Source organism: Ambystoma mexicanum, chromosome 10, assembly GCF_040938575.1.
Source record: "Ambystoma mexicanum isolate Mex_15411 chromosome 10, UKY_AmexF1_1, whole genome shotgun sequence".
In the NCBI taxonomy this organism is placed as follows: Eukaryota; Metazoa; Chordata; class Amphibia; order Caudata; family Ambystomatidae; genus Ambystoma; species Ambystoma mexicanum.
This window is the reverse complement of record NC_090932.1, coordinates 1,456,974,127-1,456,999,387: the sequence shown is the minus strand read 5'-3', so window position 1 is coordinate 1,456,999,387 and position 25,261 is coordinate 1,456,974,127. Positions and strand designations below refer to the sequence as shown.

Here is a 25,261-nt window from a genome sequence, read left to right as displayed (position 1 = left end):
CGTCCATACCCCCGCTGTGTCCTGCAGGTCAGGTGCTGCTTGTGGAATGCTGGAGGGTGCTGCCGGCAGCTGTGGCACGCTGACTGGCAGTGCCGGTGGTTGCGGTGGGAGCTGCGCCGCCGTGACGATATGCACCTGTGGGGGCGCAAGAACCTGGCCCTGCACTGGTTCCTGGGGTCTTCACCAAGATGGGAGGTAGAAAAGGTACAGGAGGGAGCATGTCTTGGATGACACTCCCCTCCTCCCCTGTCGCCACCACACCCCCAGTATGGTGCCCATCTGAGGAGACCTCATCAGGGTGAGGAACTTCTCGAAGAACCTGTCCTCGGATCCTGGTGAGGAGCTTACCCGAGTGGGAGCAGGTGCTTGGACCTGTACCTGTTGCTGTGCTGTGGCCGCCCCTTGCCTCAAGTAGCTAGGTTCTGTGATTCCCTGGACCCATTAGCCGGTAGCTCCTGGAGCCTCGGTCCCCTTGCTAGTCCTAGGACCTGGAAGAGCCCTCCAGCTTGGACGCTTTCTAGGGAAGGAGTCGCCTTTGCGGGGTGCAGAGGAGAACAGGGCCCCTACCTTTGGCCTGGTCTTCCACCTGACGTACTCCTTGAGGTTCTCCAGTGGTCATCTTGAAAACAGCTCCCTCCCCCTGGCCAAGCAGTTCAACAAGCACGGGGTGAGCGCATCGCATGCCGAGCAGCCGTGGTCTAGGCCAAGGCACCGGAGGCAGAGCACGTGTGGATCGACGTGGGGAAGGAACCCTCACAGGCCAGACACCTGCTGAATCCTGCCACCATCGACATGCGCCGGGGGGAGCACCAGAGGACAGAGTACTTAGAACTCTGAAGTACTGACTATGGGAAAAAAGGGCAAAAATATCCCAGGGAAGTGCACATGGAATTAGGAGGCTTGAGGCCTCACCCAGGAGCCGTGTTGAAATCGGTCCACTCCCGTCGACGTGAAAAAGAGGAGAGGAGTAGCGTAGGTGGGCAGAGTCAGGGAGCGCATGCTCCTGGGGCTGTGCCTCTAAATTTAATGTGGAAGAAATTTTTCTGGTAAAATAGTTTGTTTCCCGTCCCAAGTGAGGGATGCCCATACAGAATGGAGGAAAGGGGACGTAGGAGTACTCCTTTGCTCAGTAATACATTGTGTCAATCAAGTGGTATTCCATACAGTGAATTTGTCAAATGCTTGTGGTATTCAATGAGTAATCAGGCTATTGGTATGCCAACGGCAAAAACTGTGTACATCCTTTGAAATATAAAGCAAAACAGGACACATGTCGGTAAACATGATGTACGCAAAGAAATGAGCATAGAAAGTAAAAGAGGTGAAAAATGGCAAGACAAATTAAAGGAATTTGTTCAAGCAAGAATTCATCTGGAAACAACATAATAAAGACAGATGACATGAAGGGGAGAACTGGGGTGGAGTACACTTAAAGGAGAGGCACTGGGTTAGGTATGAGCGTTAACACACGTGAGTGTTGGCTTCCCCTTGTAAATCACACTCAGCAAAAGGGTCAATATGTCTCGGTGCCAAGGATGCTGGCATCCTAAAAGTATGGGGAAAGGGAAAAAGGATATGGCAGATCATAGGGCATTCAAGAGTTTCAGTTGATATATATATATATATATATGTATATATATGTATATATATAAAATGTAAGTGGGTCTTACATAGCACCCATCACCATTTTTGTAGTCTGATCATATCAATATAGTGTAGTTTTATAAAACTATTTAAACCAATTTCCAGTTTAAACGCTAGATAGCAGGGTGTCAAACAAAATGAACTGATCCCTTCACGCTACAAAATCAAAACGTACTACAAATTAGAGCAGACAATTAAATATAAATATTTACCTGCTGTACATGTGCCATATGTGGAGCATTGCTATACGCTTGCTGAACATGAGAAGGGTGAATGGTAAAGACAGTCTGTTGTGTCGGGAAGGTATTTTGTGGAGATTGATTATTCGAGCCTGGCGTCATGGAAGGTGGGGTTGGTGCAAGACTAGCATGATAAATTGCAGACTGCTGCTGCTGATTTGCTAAGTGTAGCGCCTGAGCTGCTTGATGCTGGTGGTGCTGTTGAGAGAAAGAAAAATAAGCTAAGCCTCATGAAAGTAATGGTTAACATGTGAATATCACAATTACATTCACAATCAAACCACAACTCATCACAAGTCTATTTTTGGTATTTAAATAAAACTACTAATTTCCAAAAATCAATAGACCATGCACATAAAAGTAGCAACTAGTTTTCCAGTAGGGAGATCCTTATCCTTATTCATAAACTGTAGAACCTTTCCTGACTGGCTGACATTTTTTAAAACATTTTTTATAGTTGCGATGAGACAAGAAAACAAAACTCCCTGAACCAAAAACAAGGTGCAACAGTTGCATTTCATGGCCCAGCGATGAAGTGGAGGAAGTATAAGGATAATAAAACCAAAACACCCAACCTGGACATAGAGCGTAGCAGGTTACGGAACGTACACAATTTTGGGGATTGAACCTAATCTGTCCCATCTAAGATTCTAGATTGTCTCCTCAGGATTATTTCTAGACATAAGGCTAGGCAGCAAAGACATGGGTTGAGAAGACCCCCAACTGGAACTAAAGTTTTAAACAAGAGCACACAAGGGGATTAAACAATGACAGGATGGCGGTTTAAAAACAAAAAAAGGCTAATATCACAATCCAAGCCCAGATGCCCATCTAAACAAGATGTTCCAGGTAAACAGACCCTTCTAGTCATTTGGCAAGCCACCCAGAGTCACATGGTGTTTGCAGTGCCCCTGCATGCAATTTTAAATTCTCCTGGGTTGACCACTAGGTAAACCAAGTAGGACCCGCAAGTAGCAGGTTCCCTTCCTAGGCTTTGGAAGCTTTGACACAGCAAAAGACTACTAGGCAGAAATGTCTACCCCCCAACCTCATTGTCAGGGCGCACGTAGGGCTGAAGTTAAAATAACCCACAAGCCATGGGTCGCATTACAGGGCTTGAGACCACTACAGTCATTGGTCTGCTCGTGGGCATCTTTCAGGATGAGGGAAAGGTCCTTCCCAAACAGCAAGAGTATCAAGGATTCTTTTGAAATCTGTGAACAAGCTTAACAATGGTGTTGAAGGGAGCAGTGAAGCACCAAATGGAGTAGGCGATCTCTTGACTGATCTACAGAACCATGCCATAATGGGAGTGATTCCCCTTCTCAAACTTGGCAACAGAGTTGAAGAAAAGTGGATGCAATGCAGCACAGTGTCCTGCACAAGAGGGTTTGACATTGGAAACGCAGGCACCCGCAGAGCAGAGACAGGGAGGTGTGAAGAGTTGCAACCCACAGCCCTGCATGCCATATCTTCAGATGGTAGCTAGAGAAACAGGGAGAGTGGAGCTGCAAGTCCCACCTGCCTACAGGGACTTCCTCACAGAGGGAGCAAACACAGGCGGTGCAGTGCTCCACAGACGTGCAAGTGAGCTGTGGGTCGATTGTGGTAGAAGTCCCGGAGGAGGTGGTGCTTCAGGAAGTAGATGTCTCGATGTTTCTGTGCAGCAGCAATGGAGTGAGCAGGGTAAAGGGGTTGGAGGCAGAGTGTAGCCTCCACCTTTCCCCACTCACTTGAGGAGCAGTGAATGCATTGCAGATCACTGTGGGTTGGTGTATCTAGAGGATGGAATAAGTTACTTGCCTGCACTTCCAGTTCTCCAGTATTGGTATCTTTCATAGATTAATATGCTGTTTGAATATTCCCTGTCATTAAGCAGTTTCATAGAAAACCAGAAACTGTATTCATTTTAGTGCTCCGAGTTGTTTTGGGTCATTCAACCAGTAGCCATGAGGCATTACCTCACTTAGATCTATCCCCTCGAGGACATCTTCAGATTCTTACAACAAACATAAAAAGCAAAAAAGATGAGCCATATGGCCATATGCGGGGCAGGCAGGAGGGTTGCATCTGAATCTTAGAAAGACACCAATGCTGGAGAACTGTGTAGTGGGGGCATCCACCCCCCCTTCCCATACCAAGGTGAAAGACGCCACTCACTGAAGCAGCCCTACAGACCATAACCGGATGACATCAACAAAGTAATCAACAACACACACACACGTTACTCATGAAGCACATACATCACTGCACGAAGCTACACAGACATTTAGGCCAAACTGCTCTTAGGCACAAAGAACATGTTAACAATCACTAAGATAGAGATCATATACACCCTTATCTCTCTTATGCTGAAGTAACAACCACCCAAAGAAATTAAAGTTACTCACTGTAGTGACTAGAGTACTTAGTCCTTAGTCCCCTTTCTTCCATCCTTGTGGGGGTCCCCCAAAATGGGGCCGGTACCAGAACCTTGGGCAGCAAAGAATTTAGCCTTCTCCTTTAAATTTAGTCCAGCGCTTGGGGGCACAGCACTGGGCAGGGGAACACCCTGAAAAGGCACGCCCTCCAGCACCTCACCTGAGCCCTCCCTTTTGAACACATCGGATGCTTTAATACCAGGCTATACAGAAAACTTTAGCCCATGGAATACAACCATGGAAAGGTGGGTGGGACGTATGGAGGAAAAGAGACAATGAGTACTCTAGTCACTACAGTGAGTAACCTTTTTCCACCATCCTTGTGGGCGATTCCACCAAACAAGACCATAGGGTGGAGCTGTGAAAACCTGCCTCATATCTAGGATGAAGCAATCTCACCTGGAGATGGTATCCAGGGAATAGTGCTTACAGAACGCAGACGGAGAGGCCCAAGTAGCCGTCCTGCTGACATACCATGAAGCATGTCCCTGAAACGCGACGGCCGTGGCCTTAGCTCCGACCGCGTGGGCATAACTCCCCTCCGGAACCGGTTTGCCACAGGCCGTATATGCTTTCGAAATGGCATGGACCATCCACTGGGAGATAGAAGCATTGGAAGCCTGGGTGCCTGAAGACATGCACCTGAACATGATGAACAATGCCTCATGCTTCCTGAAGGATTTTGTCCAAAAGAGGGAGAACTTGATGACCCTCTTTAGGTCCAAGGAATGCAGAGCCTTTCCGGCATCCGACTGCAGGTTTGGGAAGAACGCTGGCAGGCAGATATCCTGATTGAAATAGAATTAAGTGACCACCTTGGAAAAAAATTTGATGAGTACGCAAGATGAACTTGTCACTGTGAAACGTGGTGAAAGGCTTGCATGATGGCAGCCTGCAGCTCACTGACCTTGCGCGCCGATGTGAGTGCCCCCCAGCAACACCGTCTTCAGTGTCACCATCCTGATGTCCACCGAGGCCATCGGCTCAAAGGGTTTGCGTTGCAAGGTCGCAAGAACCACATTGAGGTACCAGACAGTTTGAGGCCTGTGCACCGGAGCAAAGAGCCTGGACAACCCTGTGCGGTGGCGTTTACCACTGGGTTGGCTGCTGAGAACACATGCTCTGGGGAATTCTTGTAGGCTACAATGGCCGCCAGATAGGTGCGGGAGGTATGGCCCTGAACGCCGGAACAAACTAGATGTGCAGAAAAAGCCAGCACGTCGGGCAGGGAACAGGGAAGGGGGAGTCAAGCCCCTTGTTGCAAGCCCAGTGGCAAAATCTTGTCCACTTGCTCTTGTATTGGGCCCGCAAAGACGTCCTCCTAGCATCCTAAATTATGTCCCAGTTGTCATCAGAGAACTGAGCATGGTGGAGTTTCAGCTGGTCAGGAACCAACCTGGATGGGTCCGGGTGCTCCATCCCCACGCTTTGCTGCGTCAAGAAGCCCCTCCTGGGGATCTGAAGGCCGACTGATTCCTGGGAGCACAACTGCAGTAGATCTGAGAACCAAGCCCTCGAACGTCAATGCGGGGCCATCAGGATGAGGCTGCAGCCCACCAATGTCCGAAATTTGCAGAGAGCCGCTGGGGCAAGGGTGGAGGAGATGCATAGCACCTGCGGCCGTCGCAGCCGAGTTGGAAGGTGTCTCCTCGAGACCTCTGATTCTGGCCCGCACAAGAGGCAAACCGGGGGCACTTGCAATTCAGAGGAGATGCAAGTCCAGATCCGGAACCCACCATCTTCGGAACAGCGGCAAAAAGGAGTTGATGTGAAACTCCCACTCGTAGGTGTTGAACACCAAGTAGCTGAGCTGGTCCACTTCCGCATTGCTGTCTCCCGGGAGGTAGGCAGAGGAAATCCAAATCCCTTCCGTAAAGGCCCACTCCCAGATCATCACTGTTTCCATGCAGAGTGGATGGGGGTCCGGGGGTTGGTGGGGTTGAGGTACGAACGGATGCTACACTGCTTGTTCAGGTAAACCAATGTTGTGGAATTGTACATCCGGACCAGATTTATTGTGTCCATGAGGAGGCAGAAAAGCCTTGAGTGCCAGGCCAACCACTCCGAGTTTGAGCAGATTAATATGCAGGAGGCTGCCATGAATGGAGTAGCCCTCCCTAATGGCCCCCCAGTCCGGAAGCGAGGAATCCGTCGTCAGCACCAGAGTTGGCTCTGGCCGGGTAAAGGAGGCTCCCACTGCCACATTGACGTCCATCAACCACCAGCCGAAGGTCCACGAGGAGCGGAGGTATTGGGATCCTGTCTGATTGAGACCCAGTCTTCTGGTCCCAAATGGCCTCCAGATGGAGCTGTAGGCGTCTCACCTTAAGGCGGGCGTGCTCAAATGTGATCACGCAAGCTGCAATCAGCCCCAAAGGTGCTGGAACCACCATGCTGAGGTGGTCGAGTTGGTCAGACGGTGCCCTATCGCCCTGCAGAGGGAAAGGAGCCTCTCAGGCAGGGGAACACCCGCTGCACGGCCATGTCCCATCACACTCCAAGGAACACCAGATCCTGGGCGGGAGTCAGCTGTGACTTCCGTCAGTTGGGGGAAAAGCCCCGCTGGTAAAGAACATATGCCAGCCGTTGGCAGGAGTGCACCGCCACCTCGGATGAGCTGGCCCTGACCAGCGTGTCTTCCAGATAAGGGAATAAGTGATAGCCCTTTAGGTGGAGACCACCAGCCACCGCATTCAAATGTTTCGTGAACACACAGGAAGCTGAACCGAGACCGTAAGGCAGCACCTTGTACAGGAACTGTTACGACAATTGTGCACCGCAGAAATTTCAGATGCAGCTGGTAGATGGGGACATGAAGGTAAGCATCCTTGAAGTCTAGGGAACACATCCAGTCCCCTGCGCACAGAGACTCTGCTATGTGCACGGGAGTAATCATCTTGAAGCGGTCCAGTGGTAAAGACAGGTTGAGAAATGACAGGTTCAGGACTACCCTCAGGCCAGTCTGTTTTTTCTTGGTTAAAGCGAAAATCCTGGAATAAAAGCCGGAGCCACTGTCTGATTGAGGAACCAGTTCCACTGCCAGCATCTCCAAAAGAGAAAGGCACTCCTGTAAAAGGACCGGGGGCCCTAACTAACAGAGTAGGAGAGGATGCTAAAGGAAAAGAAAGAGGAAGACTGAAGCCCATGGAGACATTAGAAAGGATCCAAGGACTATAGAAAACGCTTTCAGCTGTCCAGGAAAAGAGCCAGCTGGCGCCCTACAGGCAAGCTGTGTTCCCTGACCATTACGTCACTGCATTTTGGCATCTGAGGAGGGAGCGGAGGGGAGGGAGCAGAAAAAAACACTCAAAGTCCTCAGCAGATTCCTCCTGTGGTCACTGGGCTACCTGCCAGGCCTCTGTGCACCGCAGTCTCGAAACCCCTTGAAGCCGGTCCTACCATGAGACTGAGAACAGGACTCCTGCCATGCCTCAGTCAGGATGGCCTAAGACTTGGCTGTCTGTGTAGAGGTCTTCTTTGTCAACTCGTCATTAGTGGATGAATGAAAAAGGTCTGAGCCCTCAAACGGAAGATCCAGGCTCTGCTCTTGCACATCTGATGAGAATTTAATGGCATGCATCCTTGCTGTCCATCTCATCTCGACCTCCAGGCACAGCCCTCTGTTGTCTGTGTCGATGTGGGAAAACGAACACTCCATGAGGTCCTGCAAAACCGCCCGGCCAGCCTTAAAGGGAAGTATGCCTCTCCAGAGGAAGATCAGGCAGAAACTCCCCCAGCTCACGCCACACAACATCTGGTTTGCCGCGGCTAGGAGGGCGTCAGCGTTGGCTTGCCGCAAATGCAGCCCTGGGATGACACAGCAACTTTTGCCTAAAGACTTTTCCTTGGACAGGCAACTGGAGGTGGCTCCTGCAGAGGAAGACGACAAAGACAATGGTTAAGAATAGAGCAAGGCCGCAGCCACCACTGAAGAGTGAGACTGAGGGTGGGAGGTCAGGAGGACTGGCTCCCCAGCCAAAAGCCTGAACCGGCTGTCCAATTTCTTGTTCATCTGGACGTTGGCCCTGGGCTTCTCCCAGACCTTTCTCGCCACGAGCAGGACATCCTTGTGGAGCGAAATGCCTGAATAACTCGTAGTGCGCCTGGTCAAAATCTAGCTGTGGGTCCCCAAAGACATCCGAAAGACCCTGAAGGCAGTCATGAAAAACCTTTACAGATGACGAGGGTTTGTCCTGGGTGTCATCATCGTTGTCTCCTCCCCCCACCCCTTTTTCTAGACAGAAGGGAGGCGTTGGTGGTACAGGAGGAGGAAGGGTGTGAAGAACCAGTAGGGTCTGGACCAGAGGAGGAACAGGCAACAGCAGAACAGGAAGGGCCCAGAGGAGGAGACCTGGGAGACACGACCTGTGGGATCACTTTCTTGACTATACCGTTGAGGAGCCCTGTCATTTGCGGGGAACGTATGAGGAGGAGGAAGCGCTCAAAGAAGCGATCCTCACAAGCCACCAGATCCAGAGGGGGCTGGCCTTCAGCAGCACTGGTCTTCCGTTCCTGATCGAAGCGCTGAGGTGCCTGTGGAGTGTAGCCATTCGAAGCTCTGAGGTGCCTGTGGAGTGTAGCCATAAGGCTGCAATGGGTAGATGTACCCCTGCAGAGCCATCCCCAGTGCCATAAAAGTCGGCCACTGCTTCCCGAGGGAAGGGCACTAGAACCTTCTTGCATGGCCCACTGAATGGGCGATGGACTGGGTAGGCCCTGTTCCGAATCCAAGATGGCCGCCGGCCCAGCTGACTCTGCCATGTGCTTGTCTGCCATCTTGGAGTCTTGTGCCACGCAATGGGCGGGAGGGTTTAAAGGCCCTGTGTCACGTGCTGGCTCAGACATGGGGGGCACTCCATGGAACTGGAACCTGAAACAGAAGCGTCGCCCTCAGAGATAGCTCTGGTAGGCTCAGAGCCCTCAGCTTGCTAGACGATAGTCGAATATCCCTCGACCACAACTTCAGAGGTGGCTCCGGTAGGCTGTGGACCCTCAGCAATAGAGTTGGTAGTCATGCTGGATTGTGCTAAGGACTGATTCTTGGAGGTAGAACACGATGAGTCCAATGTGGCTGAAGAGGACGAACTTGATCACCCCTCCTTGGACCACCCCGTAATAATAATAATAATTTAGCATTTATATAGCGCTACGAACCCTCAGGTATCTGAGCGCTGCTCATTACCCACAGTATGTGGTGCTCATTTATCAACCTCAGAAGGATGGAAGAGTTTGGCCCTGCCGGGATTCGAACCTGCGTTAGCAGGCTCTGCACAGATGTCAAAGCGAGCGCTCTACTCGTTGTGCTATCGGACTGAGCCCATCGGCTTGGGAGCTGGTAGCATTAACAGCCTCTGATCTGCCAGAACAAGAATCCAAGGTACCCTTTACCTGTGGAAGCCCCCGGGAAGGAGTCTCCATGCTGAGATGCCGCACTAAACCTTGTCTTGATGTGGGGTCCTGGAGACAAAATCTCTAAGATGACCTGGAGGAAAAGCATGGAAGATCTCCCTCCAGCGTGAAAGACAATTCTTCAATGCCTGGTGACCGAGAGCGCTGCAAGCCAAGCACGCGTGCCAGTGGCGGTCAGTCCCAGGCTGAGAAGGCCTGCAACCAATCCCTACCCACCGTCCACGCACACCAGTTCACACTTTGTTGCAAGAGCCAATAGAAATGTGCCAGCCTGGCATGCCCGTTTTGCAACATTTAGGAGGTGATCGCAGGTGGAGTCGCCCGATAAAGAATATCCAATTGGAACACTGGCCCCGTATGACTGCTATATGTTGTACACTCCACTAACCAATCCAATCCCAACTAAGGTTTGTGAAAAGTATCATTTGTTTGTAACCTCACTGTGCCTTAAAAACTCCATGACACGCCTGGTACGAGTGAGAAAGCATTGGAAATCCTGCAACATACACTCCTTGATCCCTATATTAAAAAGCTTTTTAATAAACAGGTTTGTCAAATTTCTGGACTCTTCAGTCTTTGAGTGCGGGATATTTCCCCTGGACCATTTCCTCTTCCTTGCATCTGGGGAAATTAATACACCACATGCTTTATTGGCAGCTGAGGATGGCTCGCTAATGCCCCTGGCAGAATGCGGTCTCCTCTGCATTCCTGCCCGCTCCCCGTAGGACGTCCAGAAGATCAGAAGGTGGAGTGGCAGACTGTGGGAGTGATGGTGCCCAAGGCCTTCAGCAGATCCACGAGTGTTGTAAGTATGAGTGTAGAAATGTGACAAATAGAGTTGGGAGGGAATTGTGGGGAGAGTTATGTTTTGTTGTCCGTTTTGTGTAATTTATGAAAGTATACCTGTTTCCAGCGGTCAGTTATGTTACAGATGAAAAGATGTATACCGGTTTCTAGGCAGTGAGCTTACGGATGATGAGATGTATACCTGTTTCTAGGCGGTCCGCGTACTTTATGGATGACGAGATGGATCCCTGTGTCTAGGCGCTAGCTTAGGTCGCGGAAGGTAGTATCTTAGTGAATCTTTATAGATGTATTTCTATGCTGCAGGGTAGAAGAAGGACCACGCATTTTCAAGAGTTGGTATCCCCCGTGATTTAGAAAGCAGGATGACAGCCATGGGGTATTTGTGTTGTTGTGTCCTGGTGTATTATGGGCTTCAAGAGTGCACTCAAATATTTGAATTGTTTTACATGCATAGCAGTTGGTGACGTGACAAGGAGGTTGTGAATAGGACATAGCGCGTTGATGGAAGGTTGTTGACCCACAGTTGGGCAGAGTTGTTGGTCAAGGCAAATGGAAAAGGTGTTTTCTAGAAAGGCAAAGTGGTTTTGAAGTTTTGGAAAATGAAATGATTGTGGTACAACTGGGTTGGGCTCGGGGAATGTGTGGAGAGGTTAGACTGGTCTTTAAGGGCGGAGGTTAGAGTGGAGATGGATTGTGGTATGTGTTGTGTTTGGGGTGCACCCAGGTATGCAGACAGTGTGTGTTGAGGTATGCAGAGAGCGTGTAATGAGATTTTGTATTCTGGTTAAACTGTGGAGGTTGGACGCGAGTGGGGGGAAAAGTGTATTTTCGATTTGAAGTATGGCTAATATTGTTTAAACTAAGTGTGTCTTTTTTGTTACTGTCCACGTTTTGGCTGCCAGTCTAATTTATGTGTTCTTTGTGTCTTAACAGAGTGCCCAGTTACCGCAGAGAACCCCTCCACCCCCTTTCATGTAAAAGGTGCTTTTGTAAATGGCTGTCAGGAGGCCATATTTTTGCAGAAGGCAGACTGTGCTTGCAGAGCCACAGGGGAAGAGGAAGGGGGGGACTTGAGCAGGCTAGCTGGATCCAGCAAAGTGAGCGAGTGCACATGCAGCTTGATTTTTCAACATATGTCTTGGAGTAACATGAGATAAAATTAAGTAAGCAAAAGGACAAGGTATTGAGCATATTTGTAGGTTACTGAAGTATGCGATATGGGGCCAACCCCCTGAGAAGCCATGTTCTGGAGTGGCAAGGATATTGGGGAGGCAATGGGCACATGCATTTGGACATAGGAAGATAAGAGCTTTCTCCTTGTGAATGTCGATTTTGATCGCACAGCATGAAGAGGATGCAAGCATGCATACAGTAAGGAAGAGTATGACAGAAGTGCTAAAAGCAAAGTAAAGGAGATGCATTTTGTTGGCAACTGCTGGTTGTTAAACATACATGTGAAGGTAAAATGGCAAGTTTGGAAAGGTGGTTTGGGGAAGAAAGAAGAAAATGAACGGCAGTGCTACAGAGAAAGGGAGGAGAACAGGGGGTCCTTTGAAAATGTTGGATTTTTGGACCTTTGACAAGATAGGGAATGGCAGGTATAAGGTCTAGCATGCTTATAAGATGTGATTTAGGAAGCAGAAGAGAAGAGGGCTATGAAGTAAGTTAATTAAAGTGGTGTGATCTGAGGCGAGTGTGCGCGAAAACTAGATTGGGGAAGCATGAGATTGGGAATAGAATATATAGGAGTGGGTAAGGCCAGATATATGTATAGGTGTGTATGCATGCGACTAGTGTAGATTGTTGAAGATAAGTTTTTCAGATATAGTAAGCAAAGTGATTTTTTGACTGCCATTGCTAGTGGAGCGAGTATTGGGGTATGTTTTGAAAAATGTATTAATGTAGGGCTTTAAGTGGGCCAGGGCCCAGCCCCAATAGTATCTAAATACTGCCCCAAAGCCAGGACTCAGACTATTATTAAAGGTACAAAATATATAGTTAATGTTTTTTGATCGCGTGGTCATATTTGGGGACGGGTGGTTTGACAAACTCAGTAAAAGGAATTTCATATGGAGTGGTTTTCAAGTAATGAAGAGCAATGAAAAGAGTACATTCATTGATTTTGTCAAGTAATGTATTAAGGTGGTGTTATTAGGGTAACTTTAATTGTTATGTAAGAATAAGGGGATTCATATTCAAGATTGTATGCAGTAAAGATACCTTCTGGTTTGTTGATTGGTTAACATGTGGATATGTTTATATGGGTTAAAATTGGATGTGCACATATACGACAGTGTTAACACACTTCTTTAAAGCAGGGTTCATTCCCTTCCATCTCACACACACACACACACACACACACACACACGCAACATTGACCCCAAGCAGACAAACCATTCAATCACACAGGATGCTTTTCGATTTTCAAAGCACACAACAGATCTACTGACACGCAGTAGGGGAGGGAGAGACGCTTTGATTAATGATGGGAAACCACTATTGGAGTTCAGATGCATTGCGGGACAATAGTTCTGAAAAGGAAGATGCTTTGCCCAACTCTCTCCCACACATAGAGACACAGTTATGACTTTAAGGGTCCCTGGGTGTGCCAGTACATAGATGACAAGACTGGGCCACACTGGCACCTACAGAGATAATTATGAGAAGAAGTCCCGGAAAAAGATGGACAGCTTAGTTGTGCAAAAAATAACAGGAAAGGCGAGGAGCATGTGGGAGAGAGAGAAAGCGAGTGTGAGATTAGGACACATTTTTCAAGCATGCAAGAGCAGAGGAGGGACTTAACAAAATTGGCAGAATCAAAGAGGGGAGCTGGCACAATTCACAACACAGTGCATGACTACATGAACATTATGCCCAAAATCACACACAATGTCAGACATATGCGCCATGCTTTAAGTCTATGTCGCAGACAAATGCAGCCACTAAAGGACCCCCTGCAAATGCGGATGCAAACACACATACAGGATAGGGGGTGTGATGGTAGTGAGGGGAGGGCATGACCTTTTTACACCATTCAGGTTAGCAGTTTATGGTTAGAGGAGACAAAGAAGCATGCCACTAGACTCGGAAGCAGTCCCTCATTAAACACACATACAGTCAGCATGACTGGTAGGGACAAAGGGCAGACTATCATGATTACTAACAGGGTTTCTATTCAGATGAAAGGCAGACAGAGGAGGAAGACTGACAAGGGGCTACAAGAGAGCTCAAACGCTGCAATGATGGGGGGGGACAGAGTGACTTCACACAGATAATATTGAGTGAGTGAAGTGGAGAACGGAGACCGCTCGAGAAGAGGGGAAGGCTAACTCATTCAATAGCTGGAGGTGCGTTCATACCAAATATGAATGGGTATTTAATATTCATGTACCAACTAAAAACTGAAGAGGGGAAATTTGGCATTGTTACTGAGACTATTGTGAGCTGGTAACACACAATGGTCACACCCTAAAGGGAGTAAGGACGGTTAAGAACAAAATAAGAAGAGATACTGGCGGATGAAGCAACTGAGACCTAAGAGGGGAGAAAAGAGGGGAAAAGGAAGGTAAAGTATGAGGTGTCGAAACAGAGGGGATGATCGTGGTGGCAAGTGCCACCCCTTGTGCATTAAAGAGAAAGAAATATATAATATATATAATAACAAAATAGGAAAGGATGTTAATAGTTGTAAGGAACTTGTGGTGGCAAGAGTAAAGACAGACCCAGGTGATCACAGTTCAAGGGTGTTTATTAAACTGTATATGCGGGTTGGGAAAACGCCCAATTTAAACCTAATTAAGATGGGGGCAAGCTACAACCATCAAAAAATAATAAGACAGTCCTAGTGGCGTCTTGTCAAAATAATAGGGCCTATACTAAGAAAAACCTATTGCCAATCCTTACGCTAAATACACAGAGGGTGGGATGCAGTACATAAAAAGAAAAAATCGTCTTCAAGAAAGAAGACAGGAAAAACGACGAACCAGAGTATCCATTCCTATAGGGGTGCCTGCCGTAAATCCTCCTAGAAGCTCACAGACAGAGGAACCTATGCAGATAGGTTCCGCCAGAGGCCCCCTGATGCCAGAAGAACGAAAGCGTTGCAAAGACCAGGGCCTTTGTATGCACTGCAGGTCTTCCAAGCTTCTGCTGCGCAATTCTCCCGAAGTGCCTCCCAGGCGTTCAGGAAATGCATTTCCCCGGTCTGGAGCAGGGAAAAGGTCCGGGCAGAGATGATAAGTCCCTGCAATGTCTTTCAACATAACAAACCTCCTGAAGATCGTCTTCTTATGGTTTTTGCAGTCACTCTTGCCTTTGAGGCAGCACCAGCCGTAGAAACCCTTGCCATGTTAGATTGTGGAGCCGCAGGGAATTTCATAGACACTCAGTGGGCACAGGAGCATCGAATACCGCTTCATCGGAAGAACAGTCCCATTCCCGTGTAAGAGGTGGACGGATCTCCACTTTCATCAGGACCCATTATCCAGGAGACAGGTTTTGTTGTGATGTCCCGGTTGCAACATCAGGACCAGCTTTCTTTCGATATCAGGGCGGCACATTTTGCGGTGATTCTAGGCATACCATGGCTACGTCGCCATAATCCCCAGATTGATTGGTCAGCGAATACCATTTGCTTCTCTTCTCCATACTGTGTCCTTCATTGTTTGCCGCAGGCTCTCCCCACCTCTGCAGCCAGCCTTATTATACCAGTGTCTACCTCAGTAGTACAGTCGATTCCCTCCTACTATCAACAGTTCTCAGACATTTTTGAGGATAAACTACCCCGATCCCTGCCTTCTCACCAGGCTGAAGACTGCAGCACTGAATTGAAGCCGGGTGCTTCGGTGCCTTTTGGTCGCATGTACCCCATGTCCCTCCCGGAAAGAAGAGCGCTCAAGGAATATTTAGAGGCCAATCTGCAGAACAGTCTCATACAGGAATCCCACTCCTCTGCGGGAGCTTACATGTTCTTCATCCCAAAGAAGGGTACAACGGAATTGAGGCCCTGCATAGACTACCGTGGACTCAATAGCCTGACCATACGTGACCGATACCCTATGCCTTTAATAAAGGAGGTCCTTGAGGTGGTTGAAGGAGCCAGTATTTTCACCAAACTGGACTTACGTGGGGCTTACCATCTGTTAAGAATCCGAGAGGGCGACGAATGGAAGACGGCGTTCTGTACTCCGTTAGGACATTTTGAGTATAGAGTGATGCCTTTCGGGTTGGTAAATGCCCCTGCCGTCTTCCAATGTTTTGTGGACAAGATATTCTCAGATTTGTTGTATACATCAGTAGTGGTGTATTTTGATATCATCTTGATCTTCTCCTCTTCTCTCTCTGAACATCGAAGATACGTTACTGAGGTGCTGCAAAGGCTTAGAGACAACCAATTGTTAGTGAAACCAGAGAAGTGTACCTTTGAGGTCTCTTCAAATTGTTATTTGGGTTTCATACTCTCCAAGGAAGGGGTACAGATAGACCTCGAGAAGGTTAAAGCAGTGTTACAACGGCCAACCCCTAAGAACATGAAGGGCATCCAACGGTTTTTGGGTCTAGCAAACTTTTATCGAAGATTCATTCCCAACTTTTCAGAAATCGTGTTGCCCATTACTCAATTGCTGAAAAAAGGAAATCGGTTTGAACGGGACATGAAGGCAGAACATGCCTTTCGGCTACTCGAGAAGACCTTTACCACTGTTCCTATTCAAATCCAACCAAATCAGTCTTTACCCTTTGTAGTGAAAACGGATGCCTCCAGAAGAGCTATAGGAGCCGCATTATTACAAGAAGGGAATGATGGTGAGGAACACCCAGTGGCATATTATTCCAGAACGCTCACTCCCAGTGAAAGAAATTATTCCGTTTCGGAAAAGGAACTTTTGGCCATTCGTCAAGCCTGCATTGAATGAAGACATTTATTACAGGGATCAGCCCATCCTTTCCTTGTTCGTACAGACCACCGTAACTTAAGGGTACTACAGCAGATGGAGTGTCGTAATTCCAGACATGCTCGTTGGGCATACTTCTTCTCTCAATATGACTTTGAAATCACCTATCTTCCAGGAAAGGAAAATGTTTTAGCAGATGCTTTATCCCAGAGCCAAGAAGAAGAATCCAAGGTTCCTCAGATATACAAAGGAATTTTGTCCGGAAAGAGATTTTTAGGAGTGATCCATTCCTTTTTGCAAGAAGTGGAAGAAGCCACTAAGTTGACACTAATTCCACAGCAGCAACTACATGACTTGGAAAGGAGAGGGACTTTCTACTTCCATCAAGGGAGACTATTCCTACCAACGAAGGACCTTCAAATAAAAGCAATGTCTTGGTGCCACGACCTTCCTTCGGCAGGGCATAAGGTTCGAGTAGCCACATTAGATCTCCTTTCAAAGCAGTTTTGGTGGCCAACAACGTACAAGGATGTTTATATGGCAGGGTGCCCAGTGTGTGCTTCTAGTAAATACTCTGTGTCAAGACCGTTAGGTCTCCTTCAACAAGAGCCAATACCGTCTCAACCCTGGGAACAAATCACCACTGACTTTATTGTTGACCTACCGCCCTCTTTGGGATATACGGCGATCATGGTTAGGGTAGACTCTTTATGCCACCTTAGAACAATATCTCCGTTGTTATTGTATGACGTTAGGCCTTTTCTATTCACCTATGGGTACCATCCCAGACACATTCCTTACTCCGGGCTTCCAGCCACGACCGTGCCATCGGTCGATAAACATCTCGACGACCTGCGGCACCTACAAAGGGAAGCCGCGCTGAAGTTAGAAGCAGTAGATCCCGGTATAAGAGACACGCAGATGGTAAAAGATTGCCAAAGCCTAGTTGGGTTCCAGGTACCAAGGCATGGTTGTCCACGAAATATCTCCTGCAGTGGACTCATGCAGGAATGTTTACTGCCCGTTATATAGGCCCATACGCAATTGAGTCCCAAGTCAATCCCGTGGCCTTTCGTTTGAAATTACCACCTTGTCTCAAGAAGATACATCCAGTCTTCCATACCTCACTTCTGAAGGCATATAAACCCGACCCCTTTGGCCGCAAGGGCCTCCATGCTGCATCATAGAAGGACCCATATCCAGAGGAGTATGAGGTAGAGAAGCTGGTGGATTCCCGGTGCAAGCATGATACTCTCCAATACCTCGTCCATTGGAAAGGTTATTCTGTAGAACGACATACCTGGGAGTCAAAGAATCACATCCACGCTCCAAGACTGCTCAGACTATTTAATCGTCTCCATCCAGGTAAACCCAGAGGAGCCCCGATAAGGAGGGGGCATGCTGTCACGGTTCGCCTGTGGAAGTTATGGCAAAAATTGAGGCTTCACTGAGTCCCTGCGGGATCAGCATCAACTTTCTAGCCTCTCTGAGGCTTTGGTATATAGGGAAGGCGTGGCTGCAACCCGCTCATTCAGTTTTTCCTCTTGACTGCATTGATTGCGTTTGCATTGCCTTCGTTTCCTCAGTACCTCCAGCTTTTGCCTCCCAGGCAGGTTCCAGACGCTGCTCTCCCCCTTTTCTCCTGGATTTCAGTTTTCCCTCTTGCTACCATTATTTGACGCTCTCATTAGCGTATTCCATATTGCTTCGTTCTTCCGCTCTGCCGCCTGTCTCTGTCGGGTCTCTTTCGCTCTTGCTCCTTTTCTCCGGGGTTCGCTCCGGTCGGCTTCCTTTTTGCCTGGTACTTGCTTATCTACTCTTCTTGTCTGTTTACTTACTCGCCTTTAGTATTGCTTCCACTGCTCTCTCCTCTTTCTATCTGTTCTGCTATTCGCCTTGTCGGCTTCCTCTCTCACTATCCAGATCCTTTCCTCACTGGCTTGTCTTTGGTTTCGTGCCTTCTTCTCTTTTATGTCCTGCCTTTTCCACTTACCTTGATCTCGCTCCTGAGCTAGCTGTCTGTTCTTCTTTTGGTCCTCTTCTTCGGAGTTCTGCGCTTTGGGGTCCTTGTTAGGTTACTGGGTTTTATTCTTTTCTGACTCTACTTTCCCTGGTTTAGCCCCTTTTGTTTTCTTCTGGAAACCACGCCTCCAAGTCCAGTGAGGGTCTATGATCTATATAGATTTCTGCAGTACAAGGATGCTACCCATAATACTGCACACCTCTTCGGATACAATCCTCACCACTAAAGACTGCTGTCTGCTGATCTCGCATATTACACAGGGTTTGTGTTGCGATCTAGCTTTTCTGCTAGCCGCCGCTGACACTACTGATTCCAGGGAGGGCTGTGCGGTCAAACACTTAGGTGTAGAGTCCGGGGCTTTAAACTTCTTTTCGAACCTGCCCTTGATTGCAGGCTCCGAAAATGTATGGTGCATGGTACGTAAGCCTTCCTGCCAAATGAGGTCCAGAAATGGAACCGAGAAGATTGACTTTCTGCTCTTCCCCATTTGGTCAAATAAGAAGCATTCTTTCCGTTCTTCCTCTGGGGTCAGACCAAATTCGATAGTCTTTCGGCATTATCACATGAAAGGACCCGATGTCATCTGGAGGTGACGGTTGTGCCGGGCTTCTAGGAGTTTCTACTTCTGCATCTGATTTCCACGTAGGGTCCCTCGACAGGGACGATGACATGTCCGAGAAAGAGTCTCTAGGACCTTGATCTGACTCAGAGTCTTGTAATTAACCTTCCTCTGGGTGTGAGCAGGGGTCGGACAGTGGGGAGGTTCTTCGCTGACCAGACGGGAGACCGGCAACCCAGCCGTTGACATTGACCGTGAAGCGGGACCTGCCGCGTCGTCGACCGGTATCACTGGAGGTGTACCCATGGGAGGCAATCTTGCATCTAACTGGCTTGAGAGGAATTGCAGCGTAGACAAAACTTGTAAAGACAGCACCGACTGCGGATTTAGCAGAGAAGATGTAGAGGGGGCATTTTGAATCCCCAAGGTCGTCGACGGGCCAACGCTGTGTAAGCCGAAATCTGTTGGATGAACAACGTGCTCCCGCTCCTTCTCCATCAACGAGATACAGAGAAAGCCGATACCTGCTGTAATAGGGTGTCTGGCAGAACTGAATCATACACCGCAGGTTGCCAAACCTCTGAAGGATCCACCGTCGACGATGGAAACCTAGGAGTTTCCCCTTCGATCGTCGCCACCGGGGTCGACGAGGCCACTGCGGGTATTGACTGCGCGGGCAGTAGTGAAGCCGTCGACGACGGGACTCCCGTTGAAGGCGGTGGTAGTTGTGGCCCAGACTCTTTAGGCGATCCTGCCTTCTTGGAGTCTCTAGACCTGTGCTTTGCAGAGTCTCTACTCGAGGAAGACCTATGATGGTTTCCTGAGGAGGAGCGCTTTAAAGGGTCTTTCTTATGCTTTTTTGAGGTAGATGGAGAGGAAGATTTATCTTGTTTACGGTCCTGGTCCACTTGACCATGCTTTGATGATGAAGGGGCGTCTTTCACCAGATGTTTCCCCAAAGAGGAGCAACTCTTTTCCGTAGGCCGTGGCTTCTTTGCCAGAGGCTCCAACGACACAGAGCGGCGAGGAACTACAGGGGACCTAGGCCTGTTCGAAGCCAGACTGTGCACTGATCCTACCTCAGATGGAGGGTAGGCTCCTTCGTTCAGCCACATTATTAGACGCCAATTACGGTCCTTCAATGTCTTTTGCGAGAACCCCTTGCAGATAAAACAGTTGTCCGCAGAGTGATGAAAGTAAAGACAATAAAGGCAATCCATGTGCCCATCCCCTTCATAAACTTTCTTCACTCCACATGTGGCACACAGGCGGAACAACGCTTTCCCCGACATTGGGAAAAAAATGACAACCTGACAAAGTGTAGAAACACGAGATGAGACGGTTGAAATCTAAAGGGAGCCACGAGGGCGGAGCTATTTATACCTTATGTCCTATTGGGTCATGCATAAGCGTCCCAAAAGGACGTCGATAGGACACAAAATGCCGGGTTTTTTCCAATGGAAAACATTTTAATAAATATACCGAGGTTCCCGGCCTGACGACAGGGAATATTCTAAGCATGTGAATCCATGAAAGATCCAATGCTGGAGAAACAACAGTTCCAGGCCTTCTGCAGGCCACTACATTTCCTGTGGGGTTAGGCCTAGGTGTTTGGTGGTTTTCGATGCCAAACTGTAATGCTGGCAGCTGGAAACTTGTTTTTAAATCCTGCAATGGGATTGGTGGGCTCACAGAAGCCAGCCCCTGTGAAACCCTCTTTCTAAGATCAGTATGCTGGAATTTTAGAACATGATCAGGTATGGGTACCTGCTCAAGGATTTCCTGTGGTTGGTGCAGTTTAGGGCCCTCTTTTGGCCATATTGGCGATGCATTGGATTGGGCATATCTGCGTGTGGCTGCTTGGTGTCCTTTCTGAGGTTAACTCATCCTGCTATTGGTTGTCCTCATCTGCTGGGGCCAGACCTTCCACCCTGGGACCATTTTCCAGAGGGTAAGGGGGGGTGGGCTTACTGCATCTCACCACTGTTTCCAACCACCTTATTATTTGTAGGCACAGCCATCTGGAAGGTTGTCATACTTGTCTGGGCAGTCTCTGGTTGCCACCACTGTTTTCCTGCTGCAGGGACCATTTTTGCTAATGTGCCATCGGTTTTTGTCTGCGGCGCCACTGGGGTCTGCTGTGTGCAGGTTATTCTGTCCTCCTGGAGCCATCTCAGTTGTTGATTCCACATCTGGGTGGTGTGTCGCACTCCTGTTAAAGACAGTTACTCTTTTTAAGGGCCATTGAGGTTGTCCTTGGCTCTGGGTCCCTGGGTGACTGAATCCTTAATTTCGCCCCTCAAAGGAGAAACCTTTACTTAATTTTCTTCTGAAACAGTATTTTCAGGTCCCAACACTAAATACTCACCTCTGGTCAACGGTTGGCAAGTTTTTCTGAGATACCTAACTTCGAGGGGTCCCACATGGTCTGTGGTCATTGGATTCTGCAGATCTATCTATCACATTTCCCTATTGGTTAACAGTGGAGGCTGAATCCTGCTTTGGTTCCAACTCTTGGAACCGCAGGGTATTGGACCCTTCACTAGATCTCTTTTTCTGGGTCTCCCTGGTTATCCCTCTGGTGTACAGTTTTCAACACTGGAACTCCTACAAGTGACAATGTAAGGCACTTAACTTGGAATTTTTCAATGACCCCTGCAAGGATCCCCAGAGTTCTTCACCGCGATCTCTGAATTTTGAAATACTTTCCCTGATTTATTTTTTAATATGTATATTACACTCCTGCAAAGGATATACATTGTTTCACTGTGGTGCTATTGTTTCCCTCCTTGGTGTGTAATATGCCCTTCTAGACCTACAGAAGGTCACTAAAATGTATCCCAGTGTTTGGTGCCCTCCTTGCTGTGTTGGCGATTGGGTTTGCCTGTGCTCTACATCTATGTGCCGTAACTATATTTTGTGCACATGGTCCGTGAGCATGATCATAATTAACGTGTGCAATATTATCTCGGGGTCTACTCTTTAACTTACACCAGGCAATCTATATGTATTGAGTCTACCACCAGATATTGATCTTCTACTTTAGGGTAAAGAGTTAGGCCTAAACTAACCAGTTACTGTTTTTTTACAATATGTTCTTCTGTATGTGTATTCACCCATGTACTTAAGTTTGCTGTCATAAATATTTTATGCAAAACCTTATAAAAGAAAGTGAATATTATTTCCCCCACCAGTTCTGCCTGCATGGAGTGTAACCTCCCCCTAGTTGATGAGGAAATATCTATCAGGCCGTTTTTTTAGGATCTGGGGTAGTCCAGAGGCATATCGCCTGACACTGGAGCACGTACTATCGGGAGGGGGTGCTAGCAGAAGATTCCCTGGCTGGTGCACGTAAGAAACTGGTTGCCCCAGCTGGTTCTTTCTGCCTATTGGTAAAAAAAGCCCCGGCAGAGGGACCGTAAATCAAAAATCCTACTGAAAAAAGTCTTTGCCAGGTACAAAGAGCGAGGGTGTTGACACTTGTCCTGGCCACAGTCGCGGCCTACCTAGCAATCAGAGATTTACAGGGATTTGGAGAGTTATTTGATCATCATTAAACCAGCTTATGCAAAGGCACTGTATATGAGGCTACGCTTAGGATCCCTGCCGTTGCGAGAGATTACCAAAAACTGGTCTAGATCACTTAGCAATGTTTGCCCGATGTGTGAAAATGGGGATGCCCCAACAGGTCATTTTTTATTATTTTGTGATAAATTGAAAGAACTTAAAATCACCTATCTGAAAACCCTTTTTAGATTGCACAGCGTTTCCACCATCAGTGGAGCTATTTACCTATGCAAGAACACCATGCATCTGTCTGTGGCTCATTTTGTCACCAAATATATTCACAGATCCTGGTTGAGGAGGAGCAGGGCCCAAGGGTAAACCCCCTGAACCTGTGGAAATGCATGATACCACCAGTATAAGGTTGCTTTCAATTAATGATTTTGGTATTGTACATCTTGATAGTAGGAGACTTGTTTTATCAACACTTTTTTTATTGTTGCTCGCTGTGGTTCTCATTTTAGTAACATATGAATTGTGTTTATAATACGGTTTCAATAAATTGTACACATTTTAAGTGGGGGGATACAATGGCAATTATCCCCCCCAGTTTCCCCCGTGTGTGCGTCTCTGGAGTGCAGCATGTGCAGAGGGGCACCGCGGGGTTCACACTCACCTTTAGCCCCCGCGCCCCCTCCTTGGGCAGAACTGCTCCCTTCACCCCAATTACACCAGGCTGTGAGGGAGTCTGGCTAATGAATAGCAGGGGTGGCTGGGAGATGGGAGGAACTCCACCACGAAATAAATGCTCACGCAGTTTAATTACATGTTAATCTTTTCCCTAAAACTGCTAGTCTGCCAGTTTAGATGACAGCACAGTCCATTACTGTAGCCACTTTGTGCACACAAATTGCCCGTGGGGGGTACGATTGCGGCATTCGCGGGGCACGAGTGCAGAGTTTAAAATATAAAGCTATTTCTGCTGCGAAAGTAGGAGGGAGGGGTAAAGCTCCTGCGAGCGGGGATGAGGGATTGTCAGAAAAGAATACACTTTAATGTTTTGCCAATCTGAAATAGAAATTAAAAAGGAGTACCATGAGGGGCGTGGCCTGGAGTGCCAGCGATGTGGCAGCTCCTCTAATGGCCTCCGCGCGGGACCGCAGCAAAATCAGTTATTTCCCTGGTTCCTGCCTTGCTCAAAGAGCAAGAATGATGGCTTTGACGGCGGAGGGTGGGGGGCTGCGACCACAGCAACCTGGGTGCTGAACTGAGGCTTGATCCCTGAAAACGGGTCGGGGAGACCTAGCGGTGGCGTTCGCCTGGAGGATCCAAGATGGCGGGCGCCCCACGGTAACCCTGAAGCCCCAGATCCTTGGCTCGAGGCGATGCAAGGAGGGTCGCTTCATTGCAATCAAATGCACCAATCATGGCCAGCTCTATACCCTCATATCGGTGTACGCTCCGAACGAATATCAGGAGGGCTTCTACCAAGACCTGGAGGACTCCCTTCTCCCATTCATTGCGGGACATGTCGTCATGGGAGGAGACTTTAACAGGGCCCCGGACCTCCTTCAAGGACAGATCCCACCCTCCGACACCCAGAGACCTGAAGTTGGCCACTGGCCTGCTCCACCAATTCTGCATGCTGAACATTGTAGACTCCTGGAGGGTGCTGTCCCCGGATGAGAGGGACTTCACCTTCTACTCATATGTGCATCGTACTTTCTCCACGATCGACCTGATCTTGACCTCCCCGCAGATCCTGACTTTTACTGATGATGTGGTAATCGGCCACCGGATCCTCTCGGATCACGCCCCGGTTACATTGACCCTGTGGTCCCACGACCCGGAGCCCCCTCCACGCTGCCGGTGGTGCCTATAAGACCCTATTCTGGGGGACATGGCAGTGAGAGACTCAATCGCCAGCTCCATAAAACATTTCTTCGCTGAAAACCCAGGATGAGGACACTTCCCCGGCCAACACCTGGGATGCCATGAAGGCGGTCTTCAGAGGGGAGCTGATTGCCCATGGTGCTGCATTTCACAAAAGAAAGCAGGAGACTCGAGCCATCCTGGAAGCCGAGGTCCGTGAAGCTGAAGCTATTCACAAAAGGAAGGGTTGTGCCCCCAAATCCTACAGGATCTTACAAATGGCCAGGAAAAAGATTGAAGCTCACTACACTGAGGGTACAGCGAATTTGCTGACCAGAACCAAGCAATGGTACTACGCTCATAACAATAGGGCCAACAAACTCCTGGTTAACAAACTGGCAAAGGTGAAGAGTCGGAATTCTATCCTGGGTCTTTGCGATCCGCAGGGGGGTGATCCCCCACATGGACCATGAGAAAATACGCCTGGCAACCGCTCACCACTTGGAAATAATGACGGCAGCCCCGAAAAACCCGATTAAACATATATCCGAGAGGCGGCCCTCCCGCATCTGACCCGGCGGCCAGGGAAGACCTTGAAGCGCAGATTACAACCGAGGAGGTGGAGGCAGCCCATTAAGAGCTTAAAACCTAGAGCCCGGGGCCCGGATGGATTCTCCACCTGCTTTTACAAAATCTTCCGGCCTCAGTTAGTGGCCCCTCTGGCCCGCCTCTTTAATTTGTTCGTGGCCACCGGAACGGTCACTCCCACAATGCAAGAATCTATCACAGTTCTTATCCATAAGCCCGGGAAGGACCCCCATGACATCAGCTTGTATAGACCCATCGCCCTACTGAATGTGGATGCCAATATATATTCCAAGATCCTGGCCAAT

General features: G+C 48.5%; 1 protein-coding gene across 10 annotated transcripts in view; it reads right to left on the bottom strand.

The window, feature by feature from the left end:
• ATXN2 (ataxin 2) overlaps window positions 1-25,261 on the bottom strand; it is a 2,542,428-nt gene that overhangs the window by 302,837 nt on the left and 2,214,330 nt on the right. For 9 of the 10 annotated variants that reach the window (XM_069619517.1, XM_069619521.1, XM_069619518.1 and 6 more), the window contains one exon: window positions 1,857-2,081. The exons of the other annotated variant lie outside the window; for it this stretch is intronic. In XM_069619517.1, coding sequence (XP_069475618.1) covers window positions 1,857-2,081 — 225 coding nt within the window. The remainder of the gene's footprint in view (window positions 1-1,856; window positions 2,082-25,261) is intronic. 10 annotated transcript variants of the gene reach the window in all.